The sequence below is a fragment of the Glycine max genome, chromosome 1 (genome assembly GCF_000004515.6).
Source record: "Glycine max cultivar Williams 82 chromosome 1, Glycine_max_v4.0, whole genome shotgun sequence".
In the NCBI taxonomy this organism is placed as follows: domain Eukaryota; kingdom Viridiplantae; phylum Streptophyta; class Magnoliopsida; order Fabales; family Fabaceae; genus Glycine; species Glycine max.
In genome coordinates this window covers 36078784-36105055 of record NC_016088.4, presented here as the reverse complement: position 1 = coordinate 36105055, position 26272 = coordinate 36078784, and the positions used below count along the sequence as shown (strand labels likewise).

Here is a 26272-nt window from a genome sequence, read left to right as displayed (position 1 = left end):
AGATTTTGTTGCGTTCTTTGTCCACCTGCGCACTAAGTGCACCCTAGATGTGCTCAACGCATTCTACAAATAGAGAGCACTATATTTTTCATAATTTGCACATTTCTCTTGTACTTGGGCTTGCCATGGACCTAATTTGTGCTTAAACTCTGATTACGACTTTTAAACTTTGATTACTAATGGGGTCTAGCTGGTTCAACATTATATGTGAATTATTGAAAATTTTCTGGTACTTGAATTTGATTTTTACGGATTAAAAAACTCACATTAGGACTTTTGAGTTTGTTGCCTAGACATAAATACCATTCAAACACATTCGTAATCAGTTTTTGATTTTAAATGAGATTAAGATTTGCTTATCCAACGATTTTAGGATTTCTCCTTTTAAGGTTCTTCAATCGAACGAAAATAGAGACTAAAATTATTTTTTTTTTATAATTTATATAGGTTTAGTTTGATTATTTTTTCGAATTTATTTTATTTTATTCTCCTACAATAATTAAACCCTTTTCAAATTAGTTATAAATTTAGTTCAAATTTCACCGAATCAATCAAAACGAATTGTGACCAAAATGGACTGTTAATATCATTTGAATAACACATGGAGACACAATCTCTAGGATTAGTAGAACATTTCAAGTTTTCCTTCAGGGTATTATTGTTGTTTGAAAGAGTTGCTTATTTTCATTTGAACAAATATGTAGCTTGGAAATCATAATCTATTCACTAGTTTCCTTTACACTAAGCATGTATGAACACAAGAAAGTGAGACAATAGAAAAAAAGAAAACAAAAGGTTCATGAGCACTAAGCTGTTGTTTCTAGCTTGTTCCTTCTAGTGGCTCTTATATAACAGAAAACTGACACCAAAAATGTGGTAGCAAGCCCAACAAGAATAACTCCTGCTCCAGCTCTGGACTTGTCAAATGAGTGGTGGCGCTGCTTTGACAAATGGACCTGGCCATGATGAGAACCCAAAACTTCTCCATCATGTGGTTCAATAGAAGTTCTCTGATGACTAGGAATGCTCCCTTCAGAAATAGAGTGCATCTTCTTTTCACTTTGTGGTGCTTCAGATGGGGTAGGACTTTTGGTGTCAGAGGACCTGATTTGGTTATGTCGGTGCATACCAAGTTTCCTTCCAATAGAGGGTTCTGATGTGCGTGGTCTTTGGCCACTAGATGGACTCTGAGAAGGAGGGTTTGAAGACGGTGCTGAAAAAGATTGGAAAATGATTTGAGGTTGGTTTGTTGCATTGGTTAGACTCAAAAGGGTATTTGCTAAAAGAAAGCTTAAGAAAAGAAACTTAACCATTGTTTTAGATTTCTGAAGGTATTGTGCTTGAGACTATTGAGAGGAAGATGGCTTGGGGGTTGGTTATATAGCTTGCGTATTATATAATGAGATCCTACAATCGTGTGGCTTGGCAGAAATTTCCTACTGTTGGATTCTGACATAATTTATTTTCAATTTTTTTATATTTATTTTCTGTAGGGTTGTCTTAGAGGGATGATAAATTAAGTTACATGTTGAGGCATTAGAATATGAGAAATACAACTAAGAAACAGCCCAAGGGAACAACATGTCACTGATGTTTATATGCAGAGTTGTGATACAATTGGATTCCATAGTTATAAAAAAATTTCAAGCAAGGGAAGATGATTGGAAGTTGCTTAATTTGCAATCAAAGGGCTTGATTATCAACCCTTTTGTTTCCATATCACGTGAAAATGAATACACTCACATCCTACAACAGCATGGAAAATTCATTTCATGCAGACATTTGTTGGCGATTAAAAAAAAAAAAAGCCTTTTTTATGTTTTTGCCTGATTGCAATGTAAGAGGCTAGCCAGGCGACAACTGATGGTGTGCAGGCTTTCCTAGAATTACATCTTTGAGATATAATATTGAAAGTTAAACTATGGTGCCTAGCTGCTACATTTTAGAGAATGTAAATTAAACTGTAGGCTTAATTAGGAACAAGGGTATCTTTGTTTGGATTGTTGTCGTTAACATGTCTTGTTTGCAGGAGAAATAGACTTGAATTGCTAGTCAAATTATAAACACACTGAATCAGTGGTTCAAGTAAACAATCTTTCAATTTACATTCATGCTGTTGCTGAGAAAACCAGATCTTGCTTTAATATTATTCTCAGGTTGATTTTTTTTTTTTATGCTTTTATCCGGTTGAATTTAATTCTTCACTCAATAAATTTCATTGAGTGAAGAACGAATCTACACAAAGCAGTAGCTGCAATATTGCCTTGTATCATGTACAAATATAATTTTTTCTTAGTACTGCCAAAACCATTCTAGACAATTATTATCCACTAGTCTAACAAGCTAAGAACTTTTATGTATCCTCAGAAACTTCTTCATATGATTTCTTCACACCGATCCAACAGTGCAACTGCAACCACTACACGGAAGGAAAAGGGTGAAAATTAACTATATGTCAAGGTTTTAAATTGTGCAGTCACAATTCTTAATATTGTAGAAAATTATAAACCAGCCACAATTGCAGTCACAAAATCCTTTTGTTTAGCAACATTATTTTCGGGTAACCACTATAATTAGGAGTTTGAGCTTCCTGGTAGAACTCTAAGGTATTCTCACAAACTTTAATCTTTTAAGCCGATTATAATTTCCAGTCCGAAACTTAGTTACACTTAAAACCTTTTGTTCCTCCCTAAGGATGTTCTCTGTGAGTATCGAACTCAAATCCTCCTACACAAACTTTGTATTTAGCAACATAGTTGAGGTTGTAATCTATATTCTACTCCTTGTTAATTACATACTAATAGTCTAGTTTCATTGTAAAATCAAATTATCAATTTTTTGTAAGACAACTTCCAAGTTCCAATGGAAGGTTAGGATATATTATTAGGAGCTAGCTAGGACTAGCTAAAATCTAAGTAGACCAAGTCTATGCCCATAAGAGAATCACAATCAAATTTAATTACTAATCAGTAAAATGTTTCAATCCTTAAGGACAATAGGTTTGTCTACCTATTGCCTGCTGATTGCAAGCTATAATAGGGCTGCTGGTTCATTTTTAGGAGATTGTCCCTACTCCCTTATATGATTCAGGAATATATGCATGTCTGAAGAGGCACACCATAACCATATCTATCAACATGCACATGATATCATTTGAACCAAGGAGGGCCCTTAATGACATTCTGGAATATGAAACTTGTATTTATTTGTGTCACAAAAGCCAGAGACATCCAAAACTTTTTGAATTAGAAGCTTCAACCGTACCATTAATTTAGCTTTATTCAATTGATCAACATAACATAATCATGTCGATGATCATTAAGTAACAGGTGTTTTGCATACCTCGGTACCCGGAGCCCACCACAGGATTCTATTTGATTATTGGTTTATGTCAGTAGATGTTTGTGCATTGTTATTTATCAATTGAATTTGGTTAGTGGAATATGTTAAACAAGAGCCAAATGGTACATTAGCCAGCTCATACGTCAGCTGCGTGGAACCATCCCCACGTGCAAGTGAAGGTAAGAGCGACAATAGGGGGTGTTGAGGTTCCTAGAAAATGGATGATCCATGCTTGACATTTCCTAGCTGAGGATATTTTTGGAAGGTTCTGATATTTTCAAAATCAGTTCCTTTGTTTCAACATGAAAAAAATAGGTTTAATTATTAACTTCATCCACTAATTTATTTTTGAATTAACTAAGTTTAGTTTTAAACTTTTTTAATATTCGATTTTTACTTCTTAAACTTTTGTTCGAGTGAAGGTCCCTTAATTTTTTTTCATTAAGATTTTTAGTTTTTAAACTTTTGTTTGACTGATCAAAATTCCTCAACTTTTTTCATTAAAGTTTTTAGTCTTTAAACTTTTAAAAATTTATATTTTTAATCCTTAAAATCTTATTAAATAAATGTAAATAATGGATTTAAACTTTTATTTAAGGACTAAAAATTAAAATTTTTAAATGTTTTGAGACTAAAAATCTTAATGGAAAAGAGTTAAGGAACATTAATCGGTCAACAAAAATTTAGAGATTAAAATTCAAATTTTGAACAAATTTAGGAAAAAAAAACTTAATTTATCCTTATTTTTTAAATTTAATTTAGTGATCTTATAATTAAAATATTTATTAAGTCCTCTAATTTTTAAAAATAGTTTAATTAGATTCCTTTAGAGTTTCAATTAAGTTTTTTTTTTATTTTAAAAATAGATTTAATTTGATCCAATTTTACTTCTGTATGCTCCAAACAAAAATTAAAAATAAGATAAATTTTAAAAATAAACTAAATTGAACTGATTTTAAAAAAATATTAAAATAAAATATATATTTTTTCGAACAAATATGAAAATTGTAGGAATTGGTTCCGATAGTGAATTAGCCAATTAAGTATCAACATGTGTTCAAACTCTAACCCAGACTCTCTCTCGAATCAATGAACAAACCACAACCACCCCTCTCATCTTTTCAAACCTTGATGCGCCACCCACCAACCACCACCCAGTTCTGGGCAGATCCGCCACCCATTGACGTCAGCGTCGTCTCTTTTGGAGGAGATGTCTTGACGACGACCACCCTTCTCATCCCTTCCTGCAACCCCATCAGTAAGATGATGGTGAACTGCGTGTGGATCACGCACCTTTAAAACTCGATTCACGCCCTCATCCCCAAGTTCTACCCCTCCCTTGTCTACAACATCCTCCACGACATCAGATTACGCACGCCAGTTCTACCACTTGGTCGTACGGAAGTCCGCGACGGAAGCAAATATGAAGAAGTGATAAGAGAGAAGATAGTTCTAGGGAAAGAAGATTAACCGAAGAACTAGGATGAACATGGAACCTTGAAGGAGAAAAGGTTCTGAGAAGTTTTATTGAATTAGATCAAAGATACAGAGAAGAATGTTTACAAGTAATGGAATGAATGCATTAGAAGAATGAATTGGCTATATAAAGCTGTTACTAACAACCAATCCTAGCAGTTTTTTCTCAACAGAATATGGTACTAACTAACTAAATAATCCAAGGCTCCCTCAATGACAGACATGTGTCCTTCAGCAACTGCATGACACGTGGATCCTTCAGCTTTGCTCCATATCAATCCCACCCCCTCAAAACTATCCTTGTCCTCAAGGATGAAAAGAAGGAAACCGCTTCTTGAGATCATAGTAGAACTTCCATGTGGAGTCCTCAGGCAAGTGATGTTTCCACTTAACTAAAACCTTGGTCACAACTTGTCCTCTTCTCCTAACCATCATCTGATCCAAAATGGTCTCTAGTTCTTTAAGAATGGAACTGCCAGCAGAAAAATTAGGAAGTGTAGGACTTGAATCAACAGTAGTGACATGTTTCTTCAACTGGGAAACATGAAACACATTGTGTATGCGAGAAGAAGTAGGCAAAACAAGCTTATAAGCAACAACACCCACATGATTAACCACTTGAAAGGGACCAAAGTATCTAGGACTGAGCTTAGCATTGGCCCTCTGTGCAACAAAAACTTGTCTATAAGAATGAAGCTTGACAAAAGCAAGGTCACCAATGGCAAAGTGTCTTATCAACAAGTTGCTTCATACGATTCTGAGCTCATTGTAAATGAAACTTCAGAACTCTAAGCATTTCCTCCCACTTGCTAAGACTTCAATCCACCAAAGCAATCTTGGATTCACCAGGAAGGTAAGGCAATGAAATGGGAGGAGGCTAGCTATATACAATTTCATAGGGAGTAGCCTGGGCAGAAGTATAGAAGGTGGTGTTGTACCACCATTCAACTAAAGAGAGCCAATGAAACCAATGATGAGGTCTATCTGAAAACATACACTGAAGATAAGTCTCTAAACACCTATTAACAACCTCAGACTGCCCATCTGTTTATGGGTGAGAAGAGGTGGAAAACTACAGCTGAACCCTGTGAAGACTCATGAATTCTTGCCAGAATTGGCTAATGAAAACCGTGTCCCTGCCACTTGTAATAGTGTCAGGAAATCCATGCAACTTAAAAACATGATCAAGGAAGGATTGAGCCACTGTGGCAGTTGTATATGGATAGGTTAAGGACATGAAATGAGTAGCTTTACTGAGTCTATCAACCATAACGAAAATGACCTGTTTACCAGCAGAATCAGGAAGACCCTTAATGAAATCCATTGTAATATGTTGCCACACATGGCCATGGATTGGTAAAGGCTATAAAATCCCATGAGAAGCTACAGTATCATATTTGCACTGCTGACAAGTGAGACACTGCTGTATAAACAATTGAATATCTCTAAACAATCCCTTCCAATAAAGGACAGACCTAACCCTTTGCCAAGTATCATTTAAGCCAAAATGACCTCCAACAACAGAGGTGTAGAGCCAAGTAAGTAAATCATGTTTGAGTGTAGGATCCTGACCCACCACCAACTTCCCTTTCCTTCTAAGCTCACCATTGAGCCAAGAATAATGTTTGTGAGATGCAGCAAAATGTTGTAAATCAGAGATCAACTTCTAAAGATGAGGAATAGTGGACCAAGTGAGCTTAATTCTCTCAAGCATATCAGATTGTATATGATGAGTGATAAGGGCCTGACATTCCAGAGGCTCCACTCTAGAAAGAGCATCTGCTACCACGTTCTCCTTGCCTTGCCTATACTCAATAGAGAAATCAAACTCCATGAGCTTGACCAACCATTTTTGTTGGAACACCATTGAAAGCTTCTGCTCTAGGATATACTTCAAGCTACTATGGTCAATCTTGATAACAAAACGATTAGGCAATAAATAATGTCTCACATTCAAATAAAATACATTTAAATAATAAGAAATAAGAAATCATAATTAATTAAAAGTTCTTAAAATACATTTAAATAAAATCCTTTCAAAAGGGTAAAAGGCTTACATTCACTTCATTATTACCAAATAAACTTGTTAGAAACATTTTTTTTTTTGCTCAAAACATCATGTAAATAAGCAAAACTCATGCCCCAATGTCACATCCTATCAGAGCATTGCGCCCCGACGTTCTTCAGCACAAGATTCCTTAAAGCAATTCACCTAGTTATCTGCTCCCACGAACACAAAGTTCGAGATCATCATAGGATCCAAACACAAACAACACACGGGGAGTGAGCTATCACATTCCTAACTAATGGAGAGAAACAAGACAACATGTAGGTATAAATATCATATAAACAAAATAAAACTTACTTAAACATAGCTCATGTCATTTCACCACTTTGTCACCCAACATCACATCACAACACAACACGTCTCATTCATTTTCACAACATTCATGTACTCAAGGATCAAAACACAATATCACCAAGTCAATCAATATCGGTTAATACACAAGCATTATGCAACATATACACTAAGACTCAATCCTATATGCAATGTGGTACCATGTCAATGAAAAACCTCGTCGGGTGCCTAGGAGTACATGACAAGACAAACCACACACTAGTAAGTCAGATCACTCTCACTAGGTAAAATCATAGGGAGACCAGTCAGGGTCACATTATTTTATGAGAATGCTCCAACCATGTGGGATTGGCACAAACTTAAAGGAGCACTCAAACTGGGTGTATTTACCCCCAAGGCTTACACTCTGAAGAGTCCATCAGGGTCATTCCCTCTTGATTCAGGTTCAACCCAGAAAACATTTTAGCACACAGACTCTATCTATGAACTGTACAAAACACACGACTCCTTAATTGTTCTCAAAATAGTTTTATCTCATCGTGTTTGTGATTAAACTCATCGAGTTCCCACAATGATTCCCATCACAATACTCATCGCGCATTAACTCATCGCCCTTAAAGGGTCTTATAGTCATATGATTGTACAATTCATAGCTCACAACTCAATGCACACAACATCTCAATGCACACATATATATAAGGAGTCAATACATACTCAATTTATCACATATATTCGGTCTCAATCAGAATGGTATAATCCCAAAGTAGCATGTTATCACACCTCATGAATCATATACACTTTACCTATGAACTATGCAATACATACAACTACTCAATTGTTTTCAAAATTATTTTAACTCGTAGCGCTTGTGATTAAACTCGTCGGGTTCCCACAATGGATCCCATCATGATACTCGCCACCCTTAAAGGGTCTTACAATTGTGTGATTGCACAGTTCATAGCTCACAACTCAATACGCACATCTTAATACACATGTATTTCACCTTTCATCATAGGTTCAATTTATCACATACTCACGATTTGAATCACAATTTCATAATCTCAATATAACATTTTATACAAAAGGTTTATCACAACATGGGAAGTAAAACCCTCAAATAATTTCGCACAATTATATCAAAATCAATTAATCAAAATCATAGGTATGAAAAATGAAAACACCAAGAGAACTCAATTTTATCAACCAATTCACATCAGGACATCAATATTGTATTTATAATTATAAAGGAAAAATTCAACAAACATCCCAAAATAAACCCAATTTAATCCTCTAAGGATCCCTACACATGTCCCTTCTAGCCCCAATTGCGATAAACCCATCCCTTACCTCTAAGCGAGCTCATGTGTGTATTGTGACAACAATAACAACATCTCTAGTGGTTTCCTGAGATTCCTCAAGCTTTTCCTCTGATTGCTCTGATAGGGTTTCCAAGCATTAGAGAGAAGGAGAAGAGATTGAAGCCTCCATTCCACTATCTACGTGCGATGAGTATTTCTCCCGCCACAGACATTATTTTGCAAATCCCAACAGTGAAGATGTGCGAAATGAATTGCAAACCACATATCAAAATTTCATGACAATCTAACGGTTAACGAATCTGGGATCATAGTTTTACGGAGACAGTTTTGGATTTTTACGGGAAAAAAAGCTACGATACAAAAGATATTTCTCTCAACTCCAACATGTTTTCATAATTCCCAATGGTGAGAATATTCAGAAATGAGTTCTGAACCTGGTGCTCAAATTTCACAATGATCTAACGGTGAATGAGTCTGAGAGGGTTTTGGTGGTATGCGGGAAAAGAGATCGTCATTTTTCTAAGACAGGTTTGGTTGTATGTGGGAAAAGAGAGGATTTTGGGAGGAGAAGAAGGAAAAACGAAATTGAGAGGAAGAGGAGGCGTAGAGAGTATCGTCAGTATGAAAACTGACCTAAGATGCCTCTATTTATAGCTAGGGTACTCACAACCTATTATTTACTCTATTTTTCTTTGTTTATTATTTTATAAACAAATACTCTATTTTATTTTCTATCAAATGAATAAATCAAATATCTTTCGTTTTTTCCCTTCAAACCCTTATTTTAATTATTAACATTATTTCTCCTTATTTATTTTATTATAAAAATCTCAACATTTTTCTAAAACTATATTTTTTAACTAAAAGAAACCTTTTTAATTTATTTACAAAAAATGAGATGGTACAAGTCCAGCATTAAAACTTCCCCTATACCAAAACCTGAGGCATCTACTTCAAACATAAATTCCTTGGAAAAATTAGGAAGAGCTAAGACAGGAGTAGAAGAAAGAAACTATTTTAAATGCTGGAAGGCTAATGTTATTGCAGTAGACCAAACAAAACTGTCCTTTTTGAGCATCTCAGTCAATGGTTTAGCCACATTGCCAAACTTAGGAACAAATCTTTGATAATACCCAGCAAGACCTGAAAATCCTCTCAGTTGCTTTAATGTTTGAGGCAGAGGCCAAGACAACATTGCCTCAATTTTAGCTGGATCTGTGGCAACCCCTTTTCCACTTATAAAGTACCCTAAATACTCCACCTTAGGGACAACAAAGTAGCATTTATAATTCTTAGCAAATAAGGAATTAGCCCTCATTGTGAAAAATACCTACCATAGATGTATGACATGATCATCTAAAGACTTGTTGTAGATGAGAATACCATCAAAGAAAACTAGCAAAAATTTTCTCAAGAATTTTCTGAAAACAACATTCATAAGGCCTTGAAAGGTTACAGAAGCATTCATGAGGCCAAATGGCATGACAAGGTATTCAAAATGACCACCATGTGTTCTGAATGCAGTCTTAGGAATGTCACAAGTAGCCATCCTCACTTGATTGTACCCAGCTCGCAAATCAATTTTTGAAAAAATGTGGAAACCATGCAACTCATCCAGTAAATCATCTACTAAAGGAATAGGAAACTTGTTCTTGATGTTGGCCTTGTTTAACTCCCTATAATCAACACATAGTCTCCATGACCCATCCTTTTTCCCAACCAACACAACTGGAATAGCAAAAGGATTGATACTATGCTGAATTATGCTAGACTTAAGGTATTCCTGAATCAAGCCATCAATAATGTCTTTTTGATGCTTGGCATACCTGTATGGCCTCTTGTTAACTGGATTTGTGACTTCCAACAATGGTATCTTATGATCATGTAGTTCCCTAGATGGTGGTAATTCGATAGGCTCCTGGAAAATGTCACCGAAGTGATTCAAAAGCTGATGGATCGAAGAAGGAACTAAAGGCTGATCTGCATGAGTGGTTAGGGCCTGAAGTAAAGTCTCCTCCTCTGTGCATAGCTCCAACATCATTAAATGAACCCCATCAGAAAGTGTTTTCTGTAAGTGTTGCTTCCTGGTTCTTTGTAAACCACCATTAGTTGTTCTTCTTAAAACATGCCTTCTACCCTGCACCTGAAATTCCATGGTTAACTTGTCAAAGTTCCAAGTAATGTTTCCCAACTTAACTAGCCACTCAATTCCCAAAACAAGGTCACGAAACCCCAGGGAAATAAGTAGCATATCTGAGCTGAAAGTTGTTTGCTGAAGAGTCCAGGAGAAGTTGTTGGCGATTGAAGTAATCTGCAACTTTGTGCCATCTGCCACCATCACATTCACAACATCCATGGGAGTTATTAGACAACCTAACTTCTTTGCCATGTTGATATCTAGGAAGTTATGTGTACTTCCACTATCAATAAGTATGTGCATAGCCTTCTTCTTATAATAACCAGTCACATGCATAGTTCTGAAATTTGCAACACCAGTAAGAGCATTCACTGAGATTTGAGGTTCTGAAACATTTGGCTTACTAGGAATTACTATCACTTCAAGTTCTACAGGAGTAGGGTCAGCATCATCAATCTGTTGGATCAAGTGGCCTCAGAATAATTAAGAAATGAGGGTTGAATTAATTATTAATGTATCTTGACTAATTAAAACTTATCCTTCTTAATGTTACTAAATTCAATTAGGCTTTACTACTAAGTTATGTAACTTAAACAAAAGTAAAGCGTAAAAGAAAAGTAAAGTACACAGCGGAAATTAAAAAGTGTAGGGAAGAAGAAAACAAACACAAGAATTTTATACTGGTTCGACAACAACCCGTGCCTCCATCCAGTCCCCAAGCAACCACCGGTTCTTGAGATTTCTTTCAACCTTGTAAAATCCTTTACAAGCAAAGATCAACAAGGGATGTACCCTCCCTTGTTCTCTTTGAACAACCAAGTGGATGTACCCTCTACTTGAACTGATCCACAAGAGATGTACCCTCTCTTGTTCTCAGTTACAACAACCCAAGTAGATGTACCCTCTACTTGTACCCTCCAATGTGTTGAGACAAAGAATTCTCAGGCGGTTAGTCCTTTGAATCTTTGTAAGGGGAAACAAAAGATATCTCAGGTGGTTAGTCCTTTGAAATCTTTGGTTTAAGGGAAAGGGAGGAATCAAGAGAAAATCTCTTTGAAAGGGAGAAGGGAGACACAAAAGAATTCAGGCGGTTAGTCCTTTGTTCTTTTGGAAAAGGGAGAAGAGAGACACAAAAAGAATTCAGGCGATTAGTCCTTGTTGAATTCTTTTTGGCAAAGGGAGAAGAGAATGAAAAGATATAGCACACTTTTGTTTTTTGCAGAATTTTCACTTGCAGAAGAACAAGGTTTGAAATAGAAACTTAGAAAACTTTTTGGCAAAGGAAGAAGAAGAAGAAAGATGAGTAGGAAAGAATTGTAAATATTTAAAGGTTTCTCAAAAGTTGTTCAAGTAGTTGTTTTAAAAAGATAATCGATTCATTGAATGCAAGTCAAGGTCTTGCTTTTATAGACTCTTCATGTCTGGTCAAGAAAACCATTGGAAGAGTTATAACCTTGAGAAAATCATGTCAAGAGTTACATCTCTTGACCTTTTATTCAAAACTTGTCACCGGTAATCGATTACCATAATCATGTAATCGATTACACAATGCATTTTATGAAAAGGTGTGACTCTTCACACTTGAATTTGAATTTCAACGTTCAGATACACTGGTAATCGATTACCAATATATTGAAATCGATTACACCATTTAAAAATCATTTGGAACGTTGCAAATTCAGTTAAAAGCTTTTGAAATCAAACTTTATCACTGGTAATCGATTACAGGAAACTGGTAATTGATTACCAGAGAGTAAATACTCTGGTAACTTAGAAAATTTTGAGAAAACTCTTTTGAAAAACAAAATTGTGCTATGTTTGGTTTTTGAAAAATCTTTTTCAATACTTCCCTTGTGAAGTCTTCTTGATTTCTTCTCTTGAATCTTGAATTCATCTTCTCTTGAATCTTGAAATCAACTTCTCTTGAATCTTGAATCTTCTTGATTTCTTCTAATGAATCTTGAAATTAATCTTGATCTTGAACTTGTTGACTCAATCTTGAAATCATTCTTTTGGGCTTTTTGTCATCATCAAAACTACTTGATTCATACTTGAATCATCATCATGAAACTTTCTTCTACACAATCTCCAGAACTTGTAGCTGAAGTTTCTTATGTGTCTGACTATGGGCAGGAGAAAAAACTTCATCATAAAAGTAGCAGAAACCTTTGGCTCTCCTTTCTTCCATGTAAGCAAGACTTAAGCTTCTGGCAGGTCTAGTGGTAGTCTTTGTTGCATCTTTATTTGTGGAACCCGAATCCATAGGTTTTTCACCCAACAAGGACTTGTTGTTTGTAGTGGACTTATTTTGTTTGACAGGAGTAGCAGAGGTAACAGATTAGGAACTGGAAGCTTCATACATTTTAGCTAAGGTAAAGGCCCTTCTCATAGAATTTGGTTGAAACATTTTGACAAGCATCTAGATCTCTTTCTTTAACCCACCTAAAAAATAGCTCAGAATATGGTCATCCGATAACTGCAAATGTGAAATGATGCAATTGAAAGCCTCATGATACTCCTCCACATACCCAATTTGTCGTATTTTCATCACATCCGCCATAGGGTCATCAAAAACTTCACCAAATCTTGCTATTAACAACTGGGTATACTCATATCAATCACTAACAGGAAAGGAATGAACAAATTTCATGAATGCAGTATGCCATTGAAGGGTTTTCCCTTCAAGATGAATGATAGCAATCTTGACCTTGTAATCATACTAAAAAAATAACCACAACTAAAAGAAAGGTATGAACAAGGCACACACATTTTTCAATGAATCCTAACAATGCACAAAATATGAGAGAGATGGAAAATGGAAGAATGGTCTCGAGGTAACAAGCAATCCATGAACACATGATCACAAAATGCAAAGTGGACAAGTAATCAAGTCAAAATTAAGAATGTACCATGGTGATAGAAATCTCTCAAAGAACAACACTCACCTTACCAAATGTGTATTAGTTTGTGTTTACACTCAAGCGCCATATGTAACTAGCACATCCAAATTTTGACAAGACTCTAATCCATTCAACTTGAAATACACATGCATCAAAAGATCAAAAGGACTTTTATTGGTTTGTAATGTATGACTTAGGTAAGGGTGGATATGAGAAGGATATTTAGGCTAAAACTAAAATAAAAGAGGGGCAATAGGGAGTAATTCAACAAGTAAAAAAAGGGTTAGAAACAAAGAAACAAAGTGGAGAACAACAAAATTAAAATAACAAGAACTTACAAGAATGAAAATGAACCACAACACATTTTTTCATTTTTTTTCTTCTCTTTTTTTGTACAATTTTTTTCGTTTTGAACTTTTGCTTTTTATACTCTCCTTTTTTTCTCTTTTCTTTTATTTTTTTTCTTTTTAACAAGTCACAAGAAAATGAAATGATGAAAACAAAGGAACATTCATAAAACATACTACAAATCCCCCACATTTGTTTGAAACCCTTTCCCAAAACAATTCCAAGGACCCTTTTCTTCCTAAAGTTTAGGACAACATGGTTTTCCATTTTTCGCTTGTAACAAGCTACAAAATGAAAGAAGGGGTTAAAGGCTCAAAGAAGGTGACAATGGATATCAATGCAAGGTAGGTTTATTTGGCTAGTGGCTAAAAGAAAGAAGGCCTAAATCATCTCAATCAATGCATGTGCAACAAGGAATGACAAAAGAGGCAAGGCAAAACCTAGACTAATCTAACATAAGGGTGAAATCACGCATGAAAGAACATGAATGGAATAATGCAATCCATCCACAAAATCTCAAAAACTCACAAGCCATAATTTTATCACACATGTTCCACCTCAAAATTTTCAATCCTACTTATCACTTCCACAATTGCAACAATGGTTTACATCGAGCATGAAACCTCTCAACTAAAATTGATACATCTTTCACAATTTATACAAGTTAGAAATCCTATGAAAAACATGAGAAAGTACCTAAATTCAACAACAACATTAGAAAACAACAACTACAAGATCTGTATTTTTTTTTTATTTTATGTATGTAAAAAAATAGTAAAACAACAAAACAAAACAAACACAGCAAACCATAAAATAGAAAACAACAGAAAAAATAGAACAACATACAACTATAGATACAGAAAAACAAACAGAACATAATACAGCTGAACAAAAATAGAAAACAAATACAGGCACAAAAATTGAAATAGAATATAGAAAAAATAACAACAAAAATAGTAAAAATAGAAAACAAATAGATTTTTTCCTAATCCCTCCCCCCACACTTGAAATTCGCATTTTCCTCAATATGAGAAGGTAATGAAATGCAAACAAAGAGACAACATATAAAAGAAAAGGGAAGGAAACTCCTCAAGTGTCATTCAAGGCACATCATCACATAAAATTGGCAAGACCAAAGAGAGTTCTACCACAAATTCCTCTTCCACTTGGGGCTCTCATGTAAAAGCTTGAGTTGGTAACCATTCACTTTGAAGACTTTGTCGGTAACTTCATTTTTAATCTCAATTGCACCATGAGAAAAAATATTAGTAATAAGAAAAGGACCATCCCATCTAGATCAAAATTTACCAGAAATAAGCTTGAAGCGAGAGTTAAATAAGAGCACTTTTTGGCCAATATGGAACTCCTTCCTAAGAATCATAAAGTCATGAAACCTCTTCATTTTCTCCTTGTAAATCTTGGAGTTCTCATAGGCTTCTAAGTGGATCTGCTTAAGTTCTTGCAATTGAAGCTTTCTTTCCATACCTGCTTCAACAAATGCCATGTTACAATCCTTCACCGCCCAATAAGTAGGGTGATTAATCTCCACTAGAAGGTGGCATGCCTTACCAAAAACCACCCTATAGGGAGACATCCCCAAAGATGTGTGGTAAGCAGTCTTGTGGGCCCGTAGAGCATCCTTAAGTAGCTTGCTCCAATCCTTCATGTTGGACTGCACTACCTTCTGCAACACTTGCTTGATCTCTCTATTAAAAACCTTTGCTTGCCCATTAGTTTGTATATGATAAGTTGCAACTTTATGCATAACCCCATACTTCTGGAGCAAGGATGCCAATGACTTGTTACAGAAGTGGCTCCCCTGGTCACTGATAATGGCTCTAGGCACACCAAACCTGTAAAAAATGTTAGATCTCACAAAATCCATAACAACTTTATAATCATTAGTTCTGGTGGCCTTAGCTCCAACCCACTTGGAAACATAATCAAAATCAAGCAAGATATATGAAAAACCATGAGAAATAGGAAAAAAGACCCATAAAATCAATACCCCAAACATAAAAAAATCTCAGAGAAAATAATGGGTTGTTGGGGCATCTCATACCTATGTGTAATGGTCCCTCCCGCCCTCTGACACTGCTCACTGGTGGTGGAAAAATGATGAGCATCTCTAAAAATATTGGGCCAATAGAACCCATAGTCTAAGATCCTTCTGGCGGTCCGTTGAGGACCAAAATGACCACCGGTAGTTGTGCCATCACAAAACTGTAGAATAGATTGAATCTTATGATTGGGCACACACTTGCGAATCACTTGGTCACTACCAAACCTCCACAAGTGAGGATCATCCCACACATAGTATGTGGCATTACTTTTAAGTTTATCTATTTGAGACCTAGATGCATGCGGTGGGAGAATAGATGCAACAATGAAATTCACAATGTCAACAACCAAGGTGTGACATGTGATGAATGCAACTGCATCAAATGCTCATCAAGGAAGTTATCCCTAATAAGGAGGGAATGAATAGGTCCCTTAATCCTGCTCAAATGATCAACCACCACATTTTCTACACCACTCCTGTCTCTGATTTCAATATCAAACTCCTTAAGAAGAAGCATCCACCTGATCAATTTGGGTTTAGCATCAGGCTTCTTCAACAAGTATCTCAAGGCTGCATGATCAGTAAAGACAGTAATAGGGGAGTAAAGCAAATAAGATCTGAATTTATCTAATGCAAAAACAATAGCTAAAAGCTTCTTTTTGGTGGTGGTGTAGTTGACTTGGGCTGCATCTAGAGTGTGTGAACCGTAAGCAATGACATGTAATATTCTATCAACTCTCTGCGACAAAATAGCCCCAAGTGCATAATTAGAGGCATCACACATGAGCTCAAATGGAAGCTCCCAATTCGGTGGCTGCATGATGGGAGAGGTGGTAAGCTTCCTCCTCAGCTCCTCAAATGCCTCTCTACAAAGTTGGTCAAGCAAAAAATTTTCGTCCTTCTGAAGAAGCTTGGACAATGCTAGGAGAATCTGGCTAAAATCCTAGATGAATCTCTTGTAAAAACATGCATGTCCAAGAAAAGAACATACTTCTTGCACAAACATGGGGTAAGGAAAAGAAATAATAACATCGATCTTCGCCTTATCGACCTCAATACCTATACTAGAGACGAAATGCCCTAAGACTATACCTTCATGGACCATAAAATGACATTTTTCTAAGTTAAGAACAAGGTTAGTCTCAATGCATCGATCAAGAACTCTAGAGAGGCTACCCAAACATGCATCAAAGGAAGAACCATAAACAGTGAAATCATCCATAAACACCTCCATGCAACTCTCTAATAAATTAGAAAAGATACTCACCATGCACCTTTGGAAGGTGCTGAAAAAAGATGATGGCACTCAATAAACCAAGGGGGGTGAATTGGTTTTCAAAACAAAATATACCTTTAAAAAAACAGTTACAAAAACTTTTGTATGGATCATATCACAAACACATATATGAATCGAACATAATCAATACTTAATTAATCCTTCCTTAAACATGATCCTTCATTAACTTCCTTTCTTTTACAATTATAAATCTTGAATCTTTATGAAAAACTTCATTAATACTTGAATGAGAGAAAAAGATCAGATCAAGAGAAGAAAGACACAATCTTTTTATACTAGTTCACTTTGTATTACTAGAGAAGCTAATCCAGTTATCTGATCCAAGACTAGAATTATATTTTCACTGTGCATCAAGAATCCTTACAAGCAATCACAACCAATCCATAATTCCCACCCTGGAAAAAGAGACTAAGGCACCCAACACTAGGGTCCTTTGTGAATATAAGCTTAAGAGAACCCTACTCTTAGCCCAAACAAGAAAACCTTATTCTATCATGCCCTAAGAAATTCATGCATAACCAAAAAGACGTGTAAAACCATACATATATAAAAGAGTAAAGAGAGATACAACCTTATCAATCTTTTTCGCAAAAACCCTAGCTGGATTGAGGAGGTGTTCTTCTTTAACTCAAGAGACACAACTTACTTCCAAGAAAAGATCTTCATAACCAAACGATTAAGAAGTTGGGAGTTACTAAAAAGCTCTTTTCTTCTCTTCTCTTTTCACTAATGACAACTCGAGATCTTTCTCATTCAGAGGCTAATGGGTTATTTTTGAGATGTTGAGTATTCTCTTGATGTATGCTGGACAAAACACAAGCTAGTTATTTATAGAGAAAACAATTATAGCCACCTATAATCGATTAAATCTACAAAGTAATCAATTAATTCAATGAAGTAATCGATTGGATTATCTAAGTAATTGATTAAAATGTTCTTCCCAACATCTAGGAATAACTCAAGAACAATGTAATTGATTAGATGCTCTAAGTAATTGATTAAAATGTTCTTTGTTTACTTCTGAACACCTAAATGAGAGAGAAGTAATAATTAAACCACTTGGTAATTGATTAAAGCAGAGACTCCTGAATAAATTAGTCATTGTCTCAAACTACAATGTAATCGATTATGAAACAACAGTAATCGGTTAAACCAATACAAGACTCAACTCTTGAAGCTTCAGACAACTTGTTGTAATCGATTACGATGGACCTGTAATCGATTAAAACAGAGAGTTTTTGCCTCTTGAAGAAACCTTTCTAACTTAGAAACTTTTCTTCACACTAACCACGATGATGAATGATGAAATACAAATATCATATGTACTAAGATGCAACATACAAGATAACAACCAATTCAAATGCCACTCAAGGGAGTTAGGCATGTAAAAGTCAAAACATCTTCAAAACTTCAAGCTTTTCCTTGAGAGGTTGTTCACCATTTCACTCATGTTGCTCCCCCTATCCCTAACAATCTCCCCCTTTTAGGATTTGATGGTGCCAAACTTAAATATAACATTGAGTGCATTTGGAGAGATTGGAGATTTGATCCTTAGTCTTATCCTTAAAAAAATCTTAACACTTAAGAAGAGATTAATTCATCATCATTATCATATATTAAACTTATATATATTATTGATATTAATGCAATGCTCACTGCTTATGCAATGCAACCAATATGCAATAGTGTATATTCTCCCCTTTTTGGCATTAACAAGACCAAAAATTTTGATTATACAAAAAGTAGAACACACACAAATAAAAGAGAAATAAAACCATATTTCATTAATCATGGAACATTACATAAACATTAATCAAAAGACAAAAAAACTTAACTATCATCTTAAAATAGAGACAGACAGAACATGACATAGCAAACAAATTATCAAACAGCAAAATCAAGCACAAGAACATAACTAAGCTTCATCCTCATCTGGGTTGAGAAGGTTACTATGGGATAGCCTAGTTTCTATGTTCTTAAGCCTAGTTGTAATGTTTTCTAAGGAACTGTGAACATCAGCTTGGTGCTCTTGATTGAGGTGAAGAATAGCATCCATCTTCTGAATCATAAGAGACTCAAAAGGGTTCCATTGGTGTGCATGCTCTTGTTAAGCTTCTTCTTCTTCTTCCATCTGGTCTATGTTTGCTGTTGTTGGTGGCTCTTCGACCATAATCCATTCATGATCAACATATCTCATCCCAAGCTTCTTGAGATGCCTTTCGATTATCTCATTAGAGGCTTTGGTGAATTCAACTATCCCATTAGAAACATCGATATTGAAGTAATCAATGAATCTAGAGGCTAGGACAACATATGGAAACTCATAATCCACCAATCGTTGGCTCTTTAACATAATATCTTCAATCAAAAGTACCTAATTCAATTGAGTACTTGATTTCAGCCCATATACGATCTGTAAGTCGTCGTTAGTTAAACCACCAATTCCTCGGTGGTTACTCAGATTCCTTGCTAGGTCAAGGAGCATACCTCTGTATGTTTGCATCTTATTGTAGCCATCTGCAGATTCTTCGAACTTCTGGACTCCACCCATATCCAATCTTGCAACTGCTTTCCAAACTGTAGCATCAATGATCATCTCTACACCATTGACAGTAGAGTACAAATTGCCTTCCATGTTAGTGCGGGCACAAGTATAGAAAACTTTTACCAACTCTGGGTAGAAAGTTCCTTTCATTTGCACAAATGTTGACAGACCCTATGCTTCAAGCAAGTTGGGAAAGTTGAATCCCTGTTGAGAAAACCATTTCAAGTCCAGAAACTTAGGTATTCTCACATTCTTCACAATGTAAATCATCTTGAAATTAGTCTTCTTGTTTTCATTTGTGAACCACGTATCTAGCCTATTGAGAGTTGCTTGAGAGCACTCTCCTTGCTTCCTTTTGGAAGATTTGGCCTTCTTCTAAGCTTTGGAGGAGTTGCTGGCCATTTTCAGAAGATGAACGGAGGTTCGAAGGTGATGTACATGATGTAGCTCCATGTAGAGCTTGTAAGCCTTAGATCTTCTTCATCAATGGAGTCCTTTGCTTCTTGAAGATCAATGGCAACAAAATGAAAAAGGAGGAAAGGTGATTGGAGACACCACTTCAAGGAGAAGATGAGTCAAGAACAAGCTCACCACTATAGAAGGTCATGGATAAGAGCTCGAAGGTAGGAGAAGATGAGTGAAGGGAGAGGAAGAGAGAGGGGCACAAATTTTATGCCTCAAATGAGGTCTGAAATTTGAAGTCTAATTTCTCAAATGATCAAAGTTGAAAAAATGTACACACAAGGCCTCTATTTATAGCCTAAGTGTCACACAAAATTGGAAGGAAATTTGAATTTCTATTCAAATTTAACTTGAATTTGAGTTTGAATTTGTGGAGCTAAATTTGGATCCAAAATTTCACTAATTATGATTAGTGAATTTCAGCTATGGTTCAGTCCACTAATCCAAGATCAATTCCAAGATTCTCCACTAAGTGTGCTTAGGTGTCATGAGACATGTAAAGCATGAAGGACATGCATAAAGTGTGACTATATGATGTGACAATGGGGTGTAGCAATCAAATGCTCACCTCCCCCTTAGGCTGGTAAAAAATTTAATTGGATTAGGCTTCTCCCAATTCAATTAAATTTCTCTCCCAACACACACCAAATAGTGCACTTAATGCATGTGAAATTACAAAACTACCCCTAATACAAAAACTAGTCTAGGTGCCCTAAAATACAAGGGCTGAAAAATCCTACATTACTAGGGTACCCTCCCTACACTATGGAGCCCTAAATACAAGGCCCAAAAATAATGAAACCCTAATCTAATATTTACAAAGATAAGTAGACTCATACTTAGCCCATGGTCCCTACCCTAAGGCTCATGAGAACCCTAGGGCATTCTCTTGCATCTCTGGCCCAATCTTCTTGGAGTCTTCTATCCGATGCCCTTGGGGGTAGGATTGCATCAGAAGGTAGAAGAAAGATTAGGGTTTGGAAATGGTAACTTTGTGATAGTGAACGTGTGACTGAAGTGGAGATTTGGGTTGCCTTTTACAGAGGGAAAGTGATGTTCTGGTTGGCTATGGTAGGTGAAGAAGTAAATGTTGGAGTAATGGAGGTTTTGATGAGGTGAAGACGAAGAAATGTAATAGATTACATGCAATAGATACACAAGTAATCGATTAAAATCACATAGTATAGATTAAACTGGCCCTCATTTTCACTTTAAACCAAAAGCTGCTATAAGTAATCGGTTAAAGCACAAGCATAATCGATTAAATATGCTAGAAAAACTCCTCCGGAGGTCATTGTAATCGATTAAAATGTTAAGTAATTGGTTAAAACAGTAGGAAATCCACACTAAATTCATACATATAGGCATGTAATCGATTAAATAGACAAGCAATCGATTAAAACAAACAGTTTTAAACAGAGGCACCACAAACATGAAAATAGTAATCGATTAAAACACGGGGTAATCGATTAAAACAGAGATTTTTTGAAACTGAAAACACATTAACCAATGTAATCAATTAAAATAGAAAGTTTTGAAAAAACTTACCAAACAAATATCATATAGTAATCGATTAAAATGAAGAGTAGTCGATTAAAACATAGAGAAATCACGAAAAAACTAGGAAAAACTTGTGATTTTCAAAAAGAATAATGAGTATGCATATGAATCAATAAATTAGGACACAAGCTAAACAAAAACAAATCATATGAGTAGCAATATGCACCACATACTATGCAAATAGGATGTCATTCTATGTTAGATGCATATAATATGCCTAGTTCATTTCTAATGAAAAAGAACCTATCTCTAGCAAGAGGTTTAAGGAAAATGTCTGCTAGTTGATGCTCACTATCTACGAACTCAATGCAGAAATCACCTTTAAACACATGATCTCTAAGAAAATGATGCCTTATTTCTATGTGTTTAGTCCTAGAATGCATGATAGGGTTTTTCTGTTAGATTGATAGCACTTTTGTTGTCACATTTTAGAGGAATGTGATCAAGGTTTACTCCAAATTCTTCAAGTTATTGCTTCATCCAAAGACTTTGAGCACAACAACTTCCTGCAGCTATATATTCAAGTTCGGCAATAGAAAGTGCTACAAAAGTTTGCTTTTTGCAATTCCAAGACACTAGAGAGCTTCCTAATAGGTGGCATGTCTCACTTGTGTTTTTCCTATCTGATTTGCATCCTGCAAAATCAGAATCTAAAAAGCCTATTAAGTTTAAGGGGGTACCTCTGGGATACCACAAACCTAAATTGGTTGTGCCCTTAAGATACTTAATGATCCTTTTAAGGGTAGTTAAGTGAGATTCCTTAGAATTGGACTGATATCTTACACATAAGCAAACACTTATGGCTGGATTTGTGAATCAAAATAAGTCTTAAGCTCTCTTGAGTTATGTTATCCAAGACAGTTGAACATAAGCAAACACAAATTGTAGCTATCCAAGCCTTAAGCAACATAAACACTACTCTTGATTTCTAGGTTGAAATTCTTGTTGTTGTCAATTCTAGCACATTGTTTTCTTAAATCTATTGTGGCTTGAATACTTTGAGTTTTGAGCTGAAATTTTAACTAGATAAAATAGACATCTGGGAGAAAAAATGGAAAATGAATGAACAAAAACAAAAAAAAAATATCAAGAAAAGGTGATAAAGATTAACGTCAAAATACATGTCCAGAAAAACAAAAAAAAATAAAAAAAAATGTGTATGCATGATTTGCTTGAAAATTGTTCATTATTTTGAGTTGTATTACAAACCTATTTGACTTCTTGGAGTTGTTCATCTTTTAGATGTGTTGCCAAATTGACATAACTAGAATTTTGCTTTGAGTCTTTTTTTAATTTGTCAACCTAATCAAGTGTCATTCTAGGACTTTCCTTTGTGTTCCACCTTGGCTTGTGGTGTTGTCCTTTTGCTTTATTTTTCCTTGAATCTCATTGAATTATTGTCATGTTAAATTTCCTTTTGGTTTAACTTTTATTTCATCTTTTGGTTTCTTGCTTGTCTTTTTTTTGTGTTTAAGTGATGCCTACAATAAGGATTGGAAGAGGAAATTGGTACATTGCTTGAAGGAAGATTTTTTAGTCTTGGAGGCTAACCATCCTAGGAGTACCATTGGATTTGAAGAAACCAAAGCCTCATCAAATTTTGAGTGAAACACTTGAGAAAACAAACAAGCGTTGAAGACAAATTTGAAGACCTTAATTGCTTTGTTAAATTTGTTGTAATGGAACAATTGAGTGCCGAATTTTTTCTATTGCAATTCCTTGTATTTGAACATTCTTCAGGGGGGTATGGGGAGTGTTCAATTTCCCATATGGTTCCTTTTTCTCCAATTTTCAACAAATATATTCAAGGGAAATGAAACACTGGAAAGCGCACCAGGTCATCAAGTATTTAAAATTAAAACGGAGTGATCCGAGTATCGAACTCAGGAAACTTGCTTATTAGACAGTTTTATTCAGAAGCAGAAATAAACTAATTCTATGGTAAAAAAAACAATAAATGCAAGTAAGTAAAAGTTGACAGCAATAGGTAAAAAGCGTTGGGTCTTTCTAACAAACAAGTTGATGCATATGAGGATATTTCTCTAATTAATCATGTTCTTGTGTTCTATGTTGTAGCCTAAAGTACTAAACCTCAATCCCTCATAAGTTTACACTAATTTAACCTAAGCTTCGTCCGCAGATCCCTCTTGTAAGACTAGGCTTAACTTAAACAGCATTATCATCACAACATATTCAGAAAACCAAAACCCTACAATCCATCCCTGGTAATGTAGTTATTTAGTCCTGCTTCTATCAAGTTCTAAGGCAACAATACATTTCCCAATGCTAAAGTCACCTAACAGTAGACACAAATGGGTGATCAGGCCAAGTGCGTGCAGTAATTAAGCATTGAAAGAAGCATTGAACACACAAAACACAATTAATTAGATATTAAAGATAATTACATCAACTGTTCCTTAGAAATCCCCGACTAGGGTGTTTAGTTAGCCATACACAGAAACCCTAACACAAATGAGATAGATAGTATAGAATAATTGTTGCTTACACCAGAAGGGGGATGCCTCATCCTCTTCTTGGCACCTCACAATCACTGTAACACTCACTAATCTCTCAAAAAATGTAGAACCCTAGGCTTCTCTGCATAGCTCCTCCTCTTTGCTGCCTCCAGAGCACTATCTCAAATTCTATGCAAAAGTATGCACTTTGGTCTCCAAAATTCTTACCCTAATTCTGACAAATCAAGCTTTAAATAGTCTCTGAAATCGCGATGTCACGCTTAGCGTAGCTATCGCGCTTAGCACGAGTAAGTGGATTTGATGATGCAATCCTACCCCCCAAGAGTATTGGATAAAAGAATCCAAGAGGATTGGGCTAGAGCTACTAAAGAAGGCCCTAGGGTTCTCATGAACCTCAGGGTAGATTTCTGAGCCCATGGGCCAAGGTTGGGTCCACTCTTCTTTGAAAATATTAGAATAGGTTTTTCCTTCTTTTAGGCCTTGTATTTTGGCCATTCTAGTAGTATAGGGTTTTAGCCTTGTATTTCAGGGCATTTTAAGTAGTCTCTGTAGTAGGGACTTTTGTATTTTCATGTATTTTGTCATGGGGTGAGCTTAGCTATTATAGGGGGTGTGTAGCTAAGCTCCAGTTTCTCATCTCAAGGAGGTGAGCTTAGCTATTAGAGAGGTGTGTGTAGCTAAGCTCTAGCTTATCTAGGAATCTTCTCAAGGAAGTTTCTCAAGGAAGCTTCTCAAGGAGGTAAGCTTAGTTATTAGAGGGGTGTGTGTAGCTAAGCTCTAGCTTCTCAAGGAAGCTTCTCAAAGAAGCTTCTCAAGGAAGTTTCTCAACAAAGCTTTTCAAGGAAGCTTCTCAAAGAAGTTTCTTAGGGAAGCTACCTAGGCTATAAATAGAAGAATGTGTAACAGTTTTTGTAACTTTGATGAATGAAAGTCTTATGAGAGACACTTCAAAGTTCCACTTCTCTCCCTCTTTTATTCCTTCAATTTCGTGCTCCCCCCTTCTCTCTTTCTTTTCCTCCATTAAAGCATCCTCATCAAGCTTCTTATCCAAGGCACATTCTTGGTGGTGAAGCTTCTTCTTCCATGGCTTATTCCCTAGTGAATGGTGCCTCCCCTCTCCTCTTCTCCTTTGCCTTCCGCTGCATCTCCATGGTGGAAAATCACCATTGAAGAATCTCATTGAAGCTCAAAGATCCAGCCTCCATAGAAGCTCCACAAGCAAGCTTCCATCATTTGGGCTTAGCGCCAATGCTGCGCTGAGCCTACAAGAGACAAATGTCTCGCTTAGCGAGCTGATCTCGCGCTTAGCGCGCGACCTTGATTCTTGAGCTCTTCCAGATTCCCTTTGTCACACTAAGCATGCTGAAGCTGCACTTAGCGGTGGATGCATGCTGAGCCCATAGGGTCCACTTACAGCGACTGCTCCTTTTAGCACTTCAAGATTTTAGCCTCTTTTGACCTGAAATTGTGCAAATTTTATCATTAAATAACATAAGAGATACTCTAAAGACAACTATTCAAACAAAAACAAGATTTATATACAAATTCCTACAAAATAACTATAAATTGGGGAACTATACAAGTTTTAGAAAAAATTTTCTATACAAAAGTTAGTCGTATAAGACGACTAACAAACTCCCCCAAATTTACAGATTTGCTTGTCCTCAAGCAAAGAAAGAACAGTTCACTTGTTCTCAAGTGACAAAATACACTGGTTAATCAAAGTGGTGTTTTTTTCACAGAAAAATTTAATCATATGAAATGAATATCATGTTGGATCAAGTGGCCTCGGAATAATTAAGAAAGGGGGGGTTGAATTAATTATTAATGTACCTTGACTAATTAAAACTTATCCTTCTTAATGTTACTAGATTCAATTAGACTTTACTACTAAGTTATGTAACTTAAACAAAAGTAAAGAGTAAAAGTAAAGTACACAGCTGAAATTAAAAAGTGTAGGGAAGAAGAAGACAAACACAAGAATTTTA

The 26272-nt window shown here is 35.7% G+C and overlaps 1 protein-coding gene across 1 annotated transcript; it reads right to left on the bottom strand.

Annotated features, from left to right (window-relative positions):
* Positions 1-701: 701 nt before the first annotated feature.
* On the bottom strand, positions 702-1602 carry LOC102664178 (uncharacterized). Its single transcript, XM_006573258.4, has one exon. The coding sequence runs from the start codon at positions 1311-1313 to the stop codon at positions 807-809; it is 507 nt and encodes a 168-aa protein (XP_006573321.1). The 5' UTR covers positions 1314-1602; the 3' UTR covers positions 702-806.
* Positions 1603-26272: the final 24670 nt, after the last annotated feature.

What these genes read in the sequence shown, in the direction of transcription:
- LOC102664178 (XM_006573258.4), bottom strand. Translation starts at nt 1,313, where the DNA reads ATGGTTAAGTTTCTTTTCTTAAGCTTTCTTTTAGCAAATACCCTTTTG.